We start from the raw sequence: 13084 nt of genomic DNA on the forward strand, positions 1-13084 counted from the left end.
ACAAACACTTTAAGCACATATCATTAGATTTACAAACTTTCTTCGAGGACTGGTAAATATCAATTTTTAATAATAAAAGTATGTATTTTATCGACAGGGACATTCCTCGTATTCAGAATGCAATTTGATAAAGTCTGATGTGCTCTCATTTATCACAAAAGCTACTGTGCAAATGTGCCTTAATATGCATGTTTTTCCTAGATTTATGCCTCCTTAATTAACCCTAACCTAACTGAGTCTCACTAAAGCTCACTATTAAAACCACGTGACTTGATGACGCAATCAGCCAAAGTCATATATACCCAGGGAATTGCTGCCCGGGGCAGCCAAACCTCGGTAGCTACATGTCGGTGATCGTGTGTGTGGCATGCGAGGGGTCCCGGGTTCGAATCTCGGGTATACCAAGTGACTTCTTTCTTCACCTTCTCTCCTTTTCGTTTCTTCTTTACCTTCCGATAGCAAAAAAAACCACGGGTAGGGTTAAGGGCACATATTTTTGAATCAGACTGTCCCAATGTAAAACGCAGTGTCGGCTATATTATTTGCAAATACTCCGCGTTTATTCGAGAGGGTAGGGGTTTGTATGTTGTCAGTCTGGGGAAAGGTGGTACATGTAAACAGTGGTGACAGTGTAAGTGCTATCCTTACAGATAAGGTAAACCTACGTTGCTCAGACTGCTCTAGAATTTGCTATACTTATCCCATTTTGTGCGTGAACATGATTTTAATACCTGGATTAAAAAATTACTCCAAATCTGAGTCACAGATGATAGTGGTTTTGTGATTTGATGTTCGTTTTTGGTGCATGGTAGATGTATGTGTGTAACTGTGTATGGGTGAATCGAAAGTGCTCTCTCACCTGGAGATCGAGCGCTTGTTTACTCGTTTACATGCTTGATTTGTCTGGTTTGATGGCTTTTTCATTACCATTTTGTTCCATTTCAGTGAGTAACGTTCATTACACGGTACTGCATAAGTAGAAATCGCATAACTTGGGTAAAGGGTTTTTCCCGTTTTTGTTTATGTAAATATTTACAAATAAGCTTCCTTTAACTTATCTTTCAAAACGTACTTTTATGGCGGAACTTCCTAAAATTGTACACGCTATAAACGTTTTCTGGCCACTATTTTGCCGTTTTGGAAAGCTAAAAAGTACCTTTGTGTGTGGGGTGTGTTGTGTGTAGGGGTGGGGGTGTGTGTGTGATAATGCTAGCATTCCACCAGATTCCTTGCTTGTTATACTTTTACAGATTTTGTAGTAATCTACATAATTCAAGTCGTCACAATTTATTGGCTACTGCTGTATTTGAACTAACAAGTAGCTAAAAGAATCATGAAATATCATGAAATCATGAAATGATTTCAATAGTTTATTCCCGGAGTTTATTTTACACATGCAGAGTATTCCTTCTCTTCTCTGAGGTCACGCTTCCTCCTATAAAGTATTGTTTTGAATATTTATCATAATTTACGTCTTCGATTCGGTTGAGATTTACTTGACGTGTTATTCATTTTATTGACTTCCATCTTTACAGAAAACATGCAAAAGTACGATTATGTAGTGATTTCCCCACGCCTCTGTGGAAGACATGACCGTAATCTCCCACACAGGGGGTGTAGACTTTAAATGGTAACCCCATTCAGGTAACCCCATTTGAAATTCACACTCCCTGTGTTATAGGTTAAGGTCATGTTTTCCATAGAGGGTGTATGGATTTCAACTGAAATAGCAATAAAGGAAAGAGTTATAACACACTTTGACTAAAGATTCTCTTTGGTTCACCTGAACATCGGTAGTGACATCGGTGCTTTTTTGCGGTTATGCCTCAAGCTTGACAACAAATTATACCCTTGTAGTGGTGCGTGCACTCTACCGTGTACCCTATACATACCGAACGTGAGGTGAACCGATGTTTAGAATTGCTTTGACTAACTTTAAAACCGACACGGTATAGTCAGAGTCTAAAAGGTAATTTTGCTTACGAAAAGCCACATTACCACATTAGGACGGACTGGGTAAAGCTACAAACAGAAATTCTGAATAAATAATAATAATAATATTGTTATGTCAAGTAAGATAAGAAATAATTATGGACATGTTATTAAGTTGACTAGTTGCAATAATTGACCTAATACAAGCCATGTGCCTCAGAACCGGGTGTTTACTAAATTCTTGTGTCGACTAATAGTAGTTATAAAACCATTAAAATGATATGAAAATGTTCTTAAACAAATCCAAATACAGGCGATGTTAAGATACCTCAATGGCGTTTCGCGCTGTAACACAACACTTTCTCAAATTGAATGACCAGCTTTGACATTTGACGTCGGCTGCTTCCTATCGGTAGCTGACGTAGATGGCGCTGTCAATAATAATAAGAAATCCGCTCTGACGGACCATGTCGCTGAGGATAATCATGTGATAAGCTGGGACGAAGCCAAAATAAGAAACATTGAAACCAACAGAAAAAGTGGACACATAAAGGAATCAATATGGATAAGAAAGAGGGGACAGGCTGATACACTCAATAGGGATTGTGGTAACTACTTCGTTCCGCGTATCTATGATCAGTTATTGACAGCGCCATCTACGTCAGCTACCAATTGGAAGCAACCGACGTTAAAGGTCAAAGCTGGTCATTTTGAAAAATGCTGTGTTACAGCACGAAACGTCATTTAGGTATGCTACCGGGGTATCATCACCTTTATTTGGATTTGTTTAAGAACATTTTCATATGATAGTTATAAACCACCGATATAAAACAAGTATTTTGGTTGGATCATCAGAAGACAATATGTAAATGAACAGGAAACCAACGGGAAATCTGAAACCAGACTTTCGTATTAAAGGCAACAAGCTGCTCCAGGATACTGATGAGTTACCAACCCATATTAGGTATTGAGAAAAGCTTATCTCAAACACTAAATTGCATGTATTGTGCCCATTCAACACAACAGGTTCTCAAGGGCTGTGCACTGATGCGAACCCTATGGGAGATGAAAGGTACAAGTTCCTCTCCACCTTTCGAAAAGCCCCGTCCGTCGTGCTAACAGACACATTTCTGGGGACCAAACTTGCATACTCTAGTTGATATTATGCGATGCGAGGTGATTGAGCAAAGAGAAAGGACTTAACACTTTAATAATGCATTTATGAAAGCATGAAAAGCTGCCCCATGATTGTATGCAAAAATCGCTATTACGACCTACCAACATGACCAAAGTGTCAAACTTGCTTCCCTGTCATATTTGGACTTGCTAAAACCCTGTCGCGTGGTGTATACAAAATCTTTCCATCTAACCTAAATATATCAGTGAAACTGTGCCTTAGGGCTTGGTCCCCATCATTTCAAACATAACTAGGCGATGTACAATCACTTGAGATGTAATCTTTCTTTGAAACGTTTGTATTTGTTCCACTATTAGAACCCTTACTATATTTAGCAGGCATCTGTAAACAGCAGGCTATTAATACTGTTGCTCCTTGTAAGCAAGATTTAACAACGTTCTGATGCTTAGATCGATGTAAATAGTAAAATAATGTCGGTAAAATAATGACACCCAACACGAAAACGAAAGTAAGAACAACGATGTTGTTTGAAGTAACGTTGTTCGTCCTGTTTTCCAAACTGATATTTGCTGAAGTCTGTTGTCTTTGGTGATCCGTTTCTTTTGTTGTGTATTGTCGGTCTTGATTTGAAGAGGTTGTTGTCAAATCTCGTCTTCCATTAGTACTAGTATACAAATACTCAGTGTTCAATATGTCAGTAGTGTGAAGAAGTTCTGTAAATGAGAAAGAACCATTTGGGAAGAGTGTTACATACATGGTAGAATAGTTGACATGAGATCCATGCACAGGAAGATCAAAACATGTTATCCTGTCCGGTTCTTTGTTTAATATATTAAAGTTCTTGTCAACTCGATTGTGATATTGACTCAATTAAATTCGCAATGTAATGTGCATGTAGGTAGTACTTTCATCCGAAATGTATGAGTTGCTGAAGTGTTTGCTTCTAATTATGCCATTAATTGTTGTTTATTTATTTGTAGTTTTGTCTTGCTTTATTGTTATTTATGATTTCGTATTTCAAAGGTTCAGTGCAACACTGTCTCGTCTCCATTTTGGTCATTTAAAGACATTTCGTTAGAGAATTCTGCCCTCATAATACCTTTCTATATATATATTATAAGGCTATGTTTCACTGCTCTGTGGCTTGTTATTGGGGTATGAAATGGACACAAGTCTTTGTTTTTTGCCCAATATTTTCTGAAAATTTTGGTACTCGCAAAATCCAATTTTCACCAAATATGGAGATAAATCAGTGTTGCGTTGAGCCCTCGAAATGTGTTAGCTGTTGAAAAATATTGTTCGATTAAAGTTAAAGTTAGTTTCATTACATGTAACAGCCTGATCAGAACTCAGAAGCCATGTGTGATTTGCTCCACAGGGACGCCCTCAATTTTTCTCGAATTTCTATGTTTTTCATGATTCTAATGTGGTGTACTAAAACACCACGTGAAGGCTAAGTCTGAAGTGCTTTAATTACATTAAAATTTAAGTTTTATATTACATCCGGATTGCTCAACACATCGCGGGCTTGTGTGTCATTAAATGAGTGACGTATAAACTGTGTGTATATCGCTATTCGTTTTACGTCTTGACGCATAAACTGTGTGTATATCGCTATCCGTCTTACGTCTTGCTTGTACAACCCAGCTGCGTGAAGCTCCGCCAATAATAATGATAATTATACGATCGGCGAGCTAATACACGGATTGTAGGAGCTGGAATGAAAATGCAATGTACATCGTTTTACCTCATTTGTCATTGATCATTTTAAATAGGAATCTTTTCTTTATGCAAATCACACATTGTGTGTGGTATATACTGATTACCTTCGTGATGTTGTCCTGCTACACGTGGGTCCAAACTGGAATGGTCATCATACGGCCGAGATCGAGCTCCAATGATCATACATTGATAATCCGAAGGAACGCCTTCCACTTTGCATTCTGGAACTCTTACTGGTATACCACGAGTCGAATAACAATAACTACAACGGCTACAACGTTTTGCAAGGTTATCGAAGTAATAGCCTTGACAGAGAATAAGCAATAAGAATGTATTAGCATTAGTCTTTATAATAGGTTTTATGCCACAGTAAAAGGGTGTGCGGTCTGAGCTTTCGATTCGTGTAGAATATTTGCCCTTCTGAATAAGTAAACAACATGGTAAACGAGTTTATGATACGCTATTGATAGAGTTTCTGATTTCTGAATCGAAAGGTCAGAAAGACAACATATAATTACAATTTTTTTTTTATTCAGAGAATATTATAGTATCACTTTTGTAAATAGGTTCAAGATAATGGAATTCATGGAATTACTAGTTAGTCATTAACAAGGGACCAAAACTAATCAATAATCGTTGCAAAGTCCGTGCCTAGACTGGTTGTGAATTAAGTATTGTGAAACAAAGAACAGGTTATCTTGTAACCAATTCTTTCCCATAACCTTTGGCCATCAGATAAGACCACCCTATCCCATCTCCTCAGCGGCAATGATCCGTCATCCAGTCATGACGGTCCGTGGGATTATATGTGTAGGAGCGATCCCATCGTCTTGGTTCTTTGAACATTTTGAAACGATTTGAAAATAAATTATATTTAACGTATTACCTGGTGTACAAGCCTTCCTACATTCCCTGTTCTTGGTCGGAATACATTCCGTTTTTGTCAGTTGGTGAGGCCTGCATTCCTGACATTCTAAACAACTATCCCGTCTAGTGTTTGACACAGAATAAGATCCTCTTGGACATGGCTGACATATTGTGTCATTTTGAAGTGTACAAAGTCTTAGGACTCCATGACCTTGAGGGCATGAGCTGCATTGATAGCAGTCTGTGTCACCGTCGGGGTTAGTGCGCTGGAATTGGTCATCAGCGCAGCGAGAGCGGAAATAATATGGTTGTAAAGATTGCTGTAAATATCAAAGAAGTTATAGTTACTGACACAAAAATCAACGGGGCCATAAACATGGCTGTTATAGAAGAAGTGACACGGAAACTATTTTTCCAAAAATATTGATAATGCACCAAGGGCTAGTTCACATGAGCAGTGGCTACTTCAGAGAAAATACCCTGTTTCATTATGTGCAAAGAAAAACGTCACATTGGAGCATCGGCTATAAACAATGGTAATTTTAGACTAAACTAAACACAACGAATAAAGAAATTCCGCACTTCTGTAACAAGTCCTACACCAAAACCTGATCTTGCTATGAGAATTTGATTGATACGCCTGGTTTGATAAGGTCGTGTGCATAATCTTGTTAGCTCCAATGTGGCACCAAATTTGTTACCAAATACTCTAAATGGACAATATTTGTCAATTTAGAGTATTATGAATAATATGCTATAAATTATGGCTATGGGAATCAATGGCGTTGACAATATTTTACAGAGTGGATTCTGCTGTGATGTTGAATGGATATATCGAAACTTATGTTTGTTCAGTTTGAGTTCTCTAAACCTTTCTTTACTTTTTGTGGTGTATTTAGGTATTTACACTTTCTTCGGGTCAATAGCTTTGAATTGAGAAGTGTTCATATCATACTCTTTATTCGTTATAGGGGATTTCCAAGTATGACGAAACTTAAGATAATGTCAATTGTAGCATGACGTTCTATTTACGCTATAACTGCATGTATATCTATCTGAACCCATTGAAAGAACACACTCTTTTAAACGGTTGGCTTATCTTTGAACATTTTCGAGTGACATTATAATAGTTTAAGAATGATATAAAAACAGCCGTGCTTACATAAAGCAACGGAAAATGCAATGGCGTTCATTATAGATAGATGGATATACCTATTTATCCAGCAAAGTCGCACTTTCCTATACATTTCTTTTTTATGACAAGGTATATCAAGATATTAACAGCATGTAACTAGCATCTTGTAGAAAGTGCTGACAGGTTTGCGCCCAGATAGCTATAAATTTCTTTGCTGAAGCTGACCTGGAGTCTTATATATAGCAGGGATATGCACATGGAGGCATTCCATATGCGGGCTGTAGATCAAATGGCTCAAATGATGGCTGACAATGTTTGATCAACTGCAAGGTCATGGAATCTTACAGACTTTCGAAGCCTATGATCTCGGGTTTGTTGTTTGGCATTAGTGATCACAGTAGTTCTGGAGTTTCCTGGTAGAAAACTCAATGAAAAGTTTTTGCTGCTCCAACTGTCCTTCAATGGTTTAGCGAATATATATAAAAATACGGTGGTCCAGGAGCGCATCTTCTTGTAATTCGATGTGGCGCTTAGCTCTTTTGTGGCTATCGAATAAAGCTGAGCTAGAGAGGTACAGGCTGCGCCACAGTGGACTGCGCTAAGCCATGCAGTGTTGGCAAACATCTTATCTTAGAGCGTATCGTAGCCATATGCTATAAGTCTGCGATCTTTCTGGCCAGGGATCATGTAGGGTGAACTCTTTGTAGGAGACCCAGCCGCTGGCCTGCTGTCTTGGCCAGTTTAGTGACAACTACATGGATCCCACGATAGATCGCTACCCAGGGTAAAACCAAGATCAGCTTGGTTCCTGGATTTGATGAAGGACAGGATGATAGCATCATCAACGCACAGGATGGACTGGTTTGCAGAAATATCATCGATGAATATGATGAACAAGTGGACCCCAAGATAGTGCCCTGAAGTACACAAGCATTCAAAGACATCAATGTGTTATAAAATGCTCACGCCGCCGGGCTTTGTTTTAAGAGGAATCCACATGCATCATTCCTAATTCCTAATTATGATTAGACCTAAAAAATTGTTTTATTGGTGTAACTCGAAAAATAGATCCAAAGCTTTTATCAAACGCAATTTACAGCTTTAAAGGTTGCATAACTTTTTATCACAAAGAACATGAAGAATGTCCTTGAATATACTTAAAAAAAAGAAAAAAAAGAAATTCCTACCTACCTACCATAATTTTTTTTCATGTTACGCCAATCAAACATTTTTAGGTCTTAGCTATACTTAGCCAATTGCATACGCACATGTCTTTTGATTGCAGAGTGAATACATATAATGTAACTTATTTTCATTCCACATGTTCACGTCAGCAGATGCGAAGTATAAGTTCCAAGCTCCAATTGTTGGTGCTAACACTCAGGGGTTAGATTTCAGAATCAAAGACTGCTGCTCAATACCAATATAGCAATGCAATAGCGCTGGCTTGCTCTCTTACCAGAGAGGTTGCGATTCATTTAAGCCGTGATCGTACGCCCGTCCAATTATTCACAACCACAGTCTAGCACTCACCTGTGATGGTGTATGGTCGCTTTTTAGGGGCTGTTCAATAATTATGAGCCCTGGTGTGGGAGGTAAAGTTGGGGAGGGGGCAAGAAATATTTTGTGAGCCGAAAGGGGGGGGGAGAGCAAGCAATTTTTAGTAAGCTGAGAGAGGGCGTGTGAGATAGGCCGTATGAAAAAAAAGAGGTTGCGATTCACACTTTGGACACAAACCACGGGCATAACGCCAGCAAGGCATCGAAATCGGCTGATTTGTACCCCATGCCGCGGTTTATGCTTGTTCCAGACGAGAAAGTATAGTTTTGATAATAACATCATATAGGCACCCGGGGTAGGCACCTAGTTGTCCATGGTGGTAAACTACCGACATATTTGGCTTTTTTCCAACCACAATATTCGGGAAGTTTTAATTAAAGTTTTAATTAAAGTAGACGGTCAAAATAAGAATAAAATAGGGTAATAAATGCCTGGGAATAAATGCATACACTTGTTGCTCGAGAAATTGTACAAAATAATGCAGTTGTACTGAGATGTTGATGCGTCTAACGTACTCCCACTGCTGGACTCGTGCATAGACGCACACATATCTCAGTACACGTGCATTATTTTTTGTTGTACAATTTCACTCCGACAAGTGATAGGCCTACGCATTTATCAACCTATAATTAAGCTAAGATGTTCAGTTCAAGAGAATGAACATATTTTCTTATAACACATAGGAAATCTAAATATTGCGACAGTGCCACTTTAATAAAAGCTCTTTCATGTAAATCACGTAGGCCTGTTAGACATTCACTTCATACCACGTACCACGCTGATGTCACGTCGACTGGCATTGAATATATGTACAGTGTACATGGTGAAGGCACCAATATGTCAAAATATTTATTTACACACACGTACATGACCATAATTCGGTTTTCTACTTCAATATTTTGGTTTTGGAAATAAGTTTTAAAACAATCATCAAGGAATAATTAGGAAGGGTGTATGATATGCCTTATTATGAATCAGTAACACCTAAAAATATCACATTGTCTGTATAAATAAGAAGCTACAAATATCAACTTACCGATTGTGAGCCTGTATTAAAATGAACTACATGTACAGCCAACATAATCCTCATCATTATATGGAATTGTCTGCTGTACATTTTTAGATTTGATGAAATTGTGAAAAATTACAACAGGTTTCAATGAGACTAGACAGTGGTGATGGTGTCCATGGCGATTGCATGATCTCACCAAATAATATGCATACACGTCGATCAGGAAACTATCATTACATTGCGTGAATTTGTCCATAGTATGCAGCTGCTATTTAATGCTTGGGGATTCCCACTAAATACCCTTTGCCCTGCGCAGGTTAAATGGGTCACGTGTGTAAAAAACAGTGAATTGTATCTTCAATCGTGATATGTACCCATCTGTGATACAAAAAAAAAATAGAAAATAGAAAATAGAAAAAATTGCTCAACATTGAGTAATTTTTTACTCATTTGTTGAGTTGTGACCTATATGGGCTCAATATTGAGTATTTTTTTCCTCAACTGTTGAGTTGATCTTTTTACTCAGTGTTTAGTAAAATATTTTTACAGTGTACTTATGAAAAGGTCAGATACGAGTATCAAACTAAAGGCTTGGATAGGGACAGGTGGAATCATATAAGTCTTCATGATGATGATGATGATGATGATGATGATGATGATGATGATGATGATGACGATGATGATGATGATGATGATGATGATGACGATGATGATGATGATGATGATGATGATGATGATGATGATGATGATGATGATGATGATATGGTTGGATGATGATGATGATGATGATGAAAGAATGTTTTTTAAATTATATTCGTTGTTAAAAAAAATCATCATTCAAAATGAGTAGGCCTTATGATAGCAACAGCTATTTGACATATAGGCCAATGGTACAAAAGTGGAATAAATGCAATTTATTTAACCTTAAAATTGAGTTTTTAAGGTTAAAATGACCAAATATGAGGTTAATTAATATCTCTCAGTAGTAGGTCTAATTTGCTTTTTTCATTGGGGTGGGGGGCAAGCAGGGGGGAGCTCCTCCGCACCACCACCACATCCCCCATAGTTACGCCACTGCTTACTCATGTTCATTCATTCATATTTCATTCATATTTATTTCCATAAAAATCAAAGACATTGCATAAAAATATATATATATATAAACACGGTACATATGGAGGAAAAGGCTGGAAGACCAAAAAGGTCTGAAAGTTAGCCTTTCCCTGAAATCAAATGAAATTAACAAAATAAATCAACATCACATAACATAACCAAAAGACAAGGGGGGGGGGGTGCTCACGGAAAAGATTAATTATATTTAGAGGTCAGTTTTGTTTTGAATTGATTACGGAAATGTTTAACAGATTTTGAAGCTTTCAGATTTTTATCTAAAGAATTCCAAAGAATGGGAGCTCTTGTACGTATGGCATGATCAGAAAAGACTTTCTTATTTTTGGTTAGATTTAGGTCATCATCATTACATATCGTGTCTTGTAGTTATGTATGTCAGAACGTTTGGTAAAATAATTATCAAATGAACAGGGCAGCTCATTTATAGAGTGCCTGTACATGAATGTACCTAATTCCAATGTGTACATATCTTCAACTTTTAATATGTTATAATTAGCAAACAATGGCGCTGTGTGGTCTCTATAGTGACCGTTTGCCACCGTTCTAATAGCCCATTTTTGAATTTTTACAATTTTATTTAAGTAAGTTTTACATGTATTTCCCCATAAAAGTACTCCATAATTCAAATAAGGCAATATTAACGTACAATAAAGTGTAAATAAAATACGATTTGGAACAAAATGTTTCAATTTATTCATGACACCGACATTTCTTGAAATTGTTCTAGATACGCAATCTATGTGACATTTCAAAGTGACACATTCGTCTATTAGTACACCAAGGAATTTAGTTTTATGCACTCTTTCTAAAGCCGAGTGATCTAGTGTGATTTGCAGGTCTTGATTCATCGATGTCATTTTCGGTGTGCCAAGTATCATGTAATTTGTTTTGGTAGCATTAATTGACAATTTATTAGCTTTAAACCAATTGCTTACTTCCTTTAACTCTTCATTAACAAGGTTTGTCTGGCGTTCTACGTTTTTATGGGAGTATAAAATGGTGGTATCGTCTGCAAAAAGGACGAATTCGAGTACTTTAGATGCATTGGTTATATCATTGACATAGAGTATTATAAATAGAAGTGGCCCCAGGATTGATCCTTGTGGAACACCACATATAATATCGTGTGATTCTGATTCATGAGAATTATAATAGATATACTGTTTTCTGTTACTTAGATAATTTCTGAACCATTCTAACACAATACCACGAAATCCATAGTGTTCTAATTTATGTAAGAGTATGTTATGATCGATTGTATCAAAGGCTTTTGATAGGTCCAAAAATATTCCAATAGTCGTTTCGTTTCTTTCAACTGCTGCAGTAACTTTGTCTACCATTTGCTCTACAGCCATAAAGGTCGAATGTTTTGACCGAAAGCAAAATTGTTTGGGGTTAAGGATTCGCTTATTGTCAATGTAATCCGTACATCTGTTAAAAACCAATCTTTCAAGAATTTTTGAAAAACACGGTAGGAGAGAAACTGGACGATAGTTTGAGAATGCCTCAGCATCATCTTTTTTGTATAATGGTATGACTTTTGCTATTTTTAATTTATCAGGAACAATCCCAGTAGATACAGACAAATTAAATATCATATTTAGAGGTTTAGCAATTTCATTACACACTTTTTTAATGATTAGATTGCCAATATTGTAATGACCTCCACCTTTGTTTTCATGTTAATTGAAAGACCGTCAAAAATCTGAAAGAAAACACTCCGTTACAATTTAAACAATTTGTAAATTGAAATAGACCAAGGCTTACGACCAAATACCTGCTCTGAGGCAGGGCCAAGAAAAGCCGCTGTAAGCCTAGTCTAACAGGCTTGCGTAGACTACGGCTTCAGAAGACTGATTTCGAGAAATGTAAAATTTTACTGAAGCCTGGGGCTAATCCTACAAGCCTGGCCCACAGGCTAACGAAGCCTCAAGGCTACGGTAGCCGTGCTTCGGGAAACGCGTTTTCAGTTAAGCCTGGTCTTACGACCTCTTTAGTTAAAACAACACTTTGTATATTCTTTTCCTATCCCCCCTGTGTTGAACAGAACTTTGCGGACAAGCGCCATCACAAAATAATGCCAATGATTAGAGCTAAATTAAAACTCTGCTTTTAATACATTCGTATCAAGTATTCAACAACGCTCTTACTATACGCAGGATAGTTGTATAATATGGGTGTGGGGTTGAACAAGTACATCAGGATCGGTATAATTAAGGTTCTTTGTATCTGATCCAGAAATTGCACTTACTTGTGTATGTTTCAGGGGCGGATCCAGGAATTTTCAATAGAGGGGGCGCCGAGCCACCGCCACCGCCGCCGCGGCTCGGCGCCCACACAAAGTCAGGCGCCACTCTGCAAAAATACACAGAGTCAGGCGCCGATCTGCACAAAATAGAGGCGGTGCGCGCCGCGTGCGCCCCCCTCTAAATCCGCCACTGTGTTTTACCAACCACACCACTCCTCATTTCAAATCTTTAGTTTTGGTTTCTCTTTTGTTCATAAACCAAAAATCAAGGGATTAAAAAGTAGAGCAGATCTGGTCTGCAATCATAACACTATTATGCTGGGAGGACACAGTATAGGG

The 13084-nt window shown here is 37.7% G+C and overlaps 1 protein-coding gene across 1 annotated transcript; it reads right to left on the reverse strand.

Moving 5' to 3' along the window:
* Positions 1-1485: 1485 nt before the first annotated feature.
* LOC140161096 (uncharacterized) lies at positions 1486-9633 on the reverse strand. Its single transcript, XM_072184484.1, has 4 exons — positions 9391-9633; positions 5679-5979; positions 4897-5097; positions 1486-3783 (listed from the first exon to the last, which is right to left on the reverse strand). The coding sequence occupies exons 1-4, from the start codon at positions 9469-9471 to the stop codon at positions 3350-3352; spliced, it is 1017 nt and encodes a 338-aa protein (XP_072040585.1). The 5' UTR covers positions 9472-9633; the 3' UTR covers positions 1486-3349.
* Between the last annotated feature and the right edge of the window lie 3451 nt (positions 9634-13084).

This window comes from Amphiura filiformis, chromosome 9 (assembly GCF_039555335.1).
Source record: "Amphiura filiformis chromosome 9, Afil_fr2py, whole genome shotgun sequence".
Taxonomy (NCBI): domain Eukaryota; kingdom Metazoa; phylum Echinodermata; class Ophiuroidea; order Amphilepidida; family Amphiuridae; genus Amphiura; species Amphiura filiformis.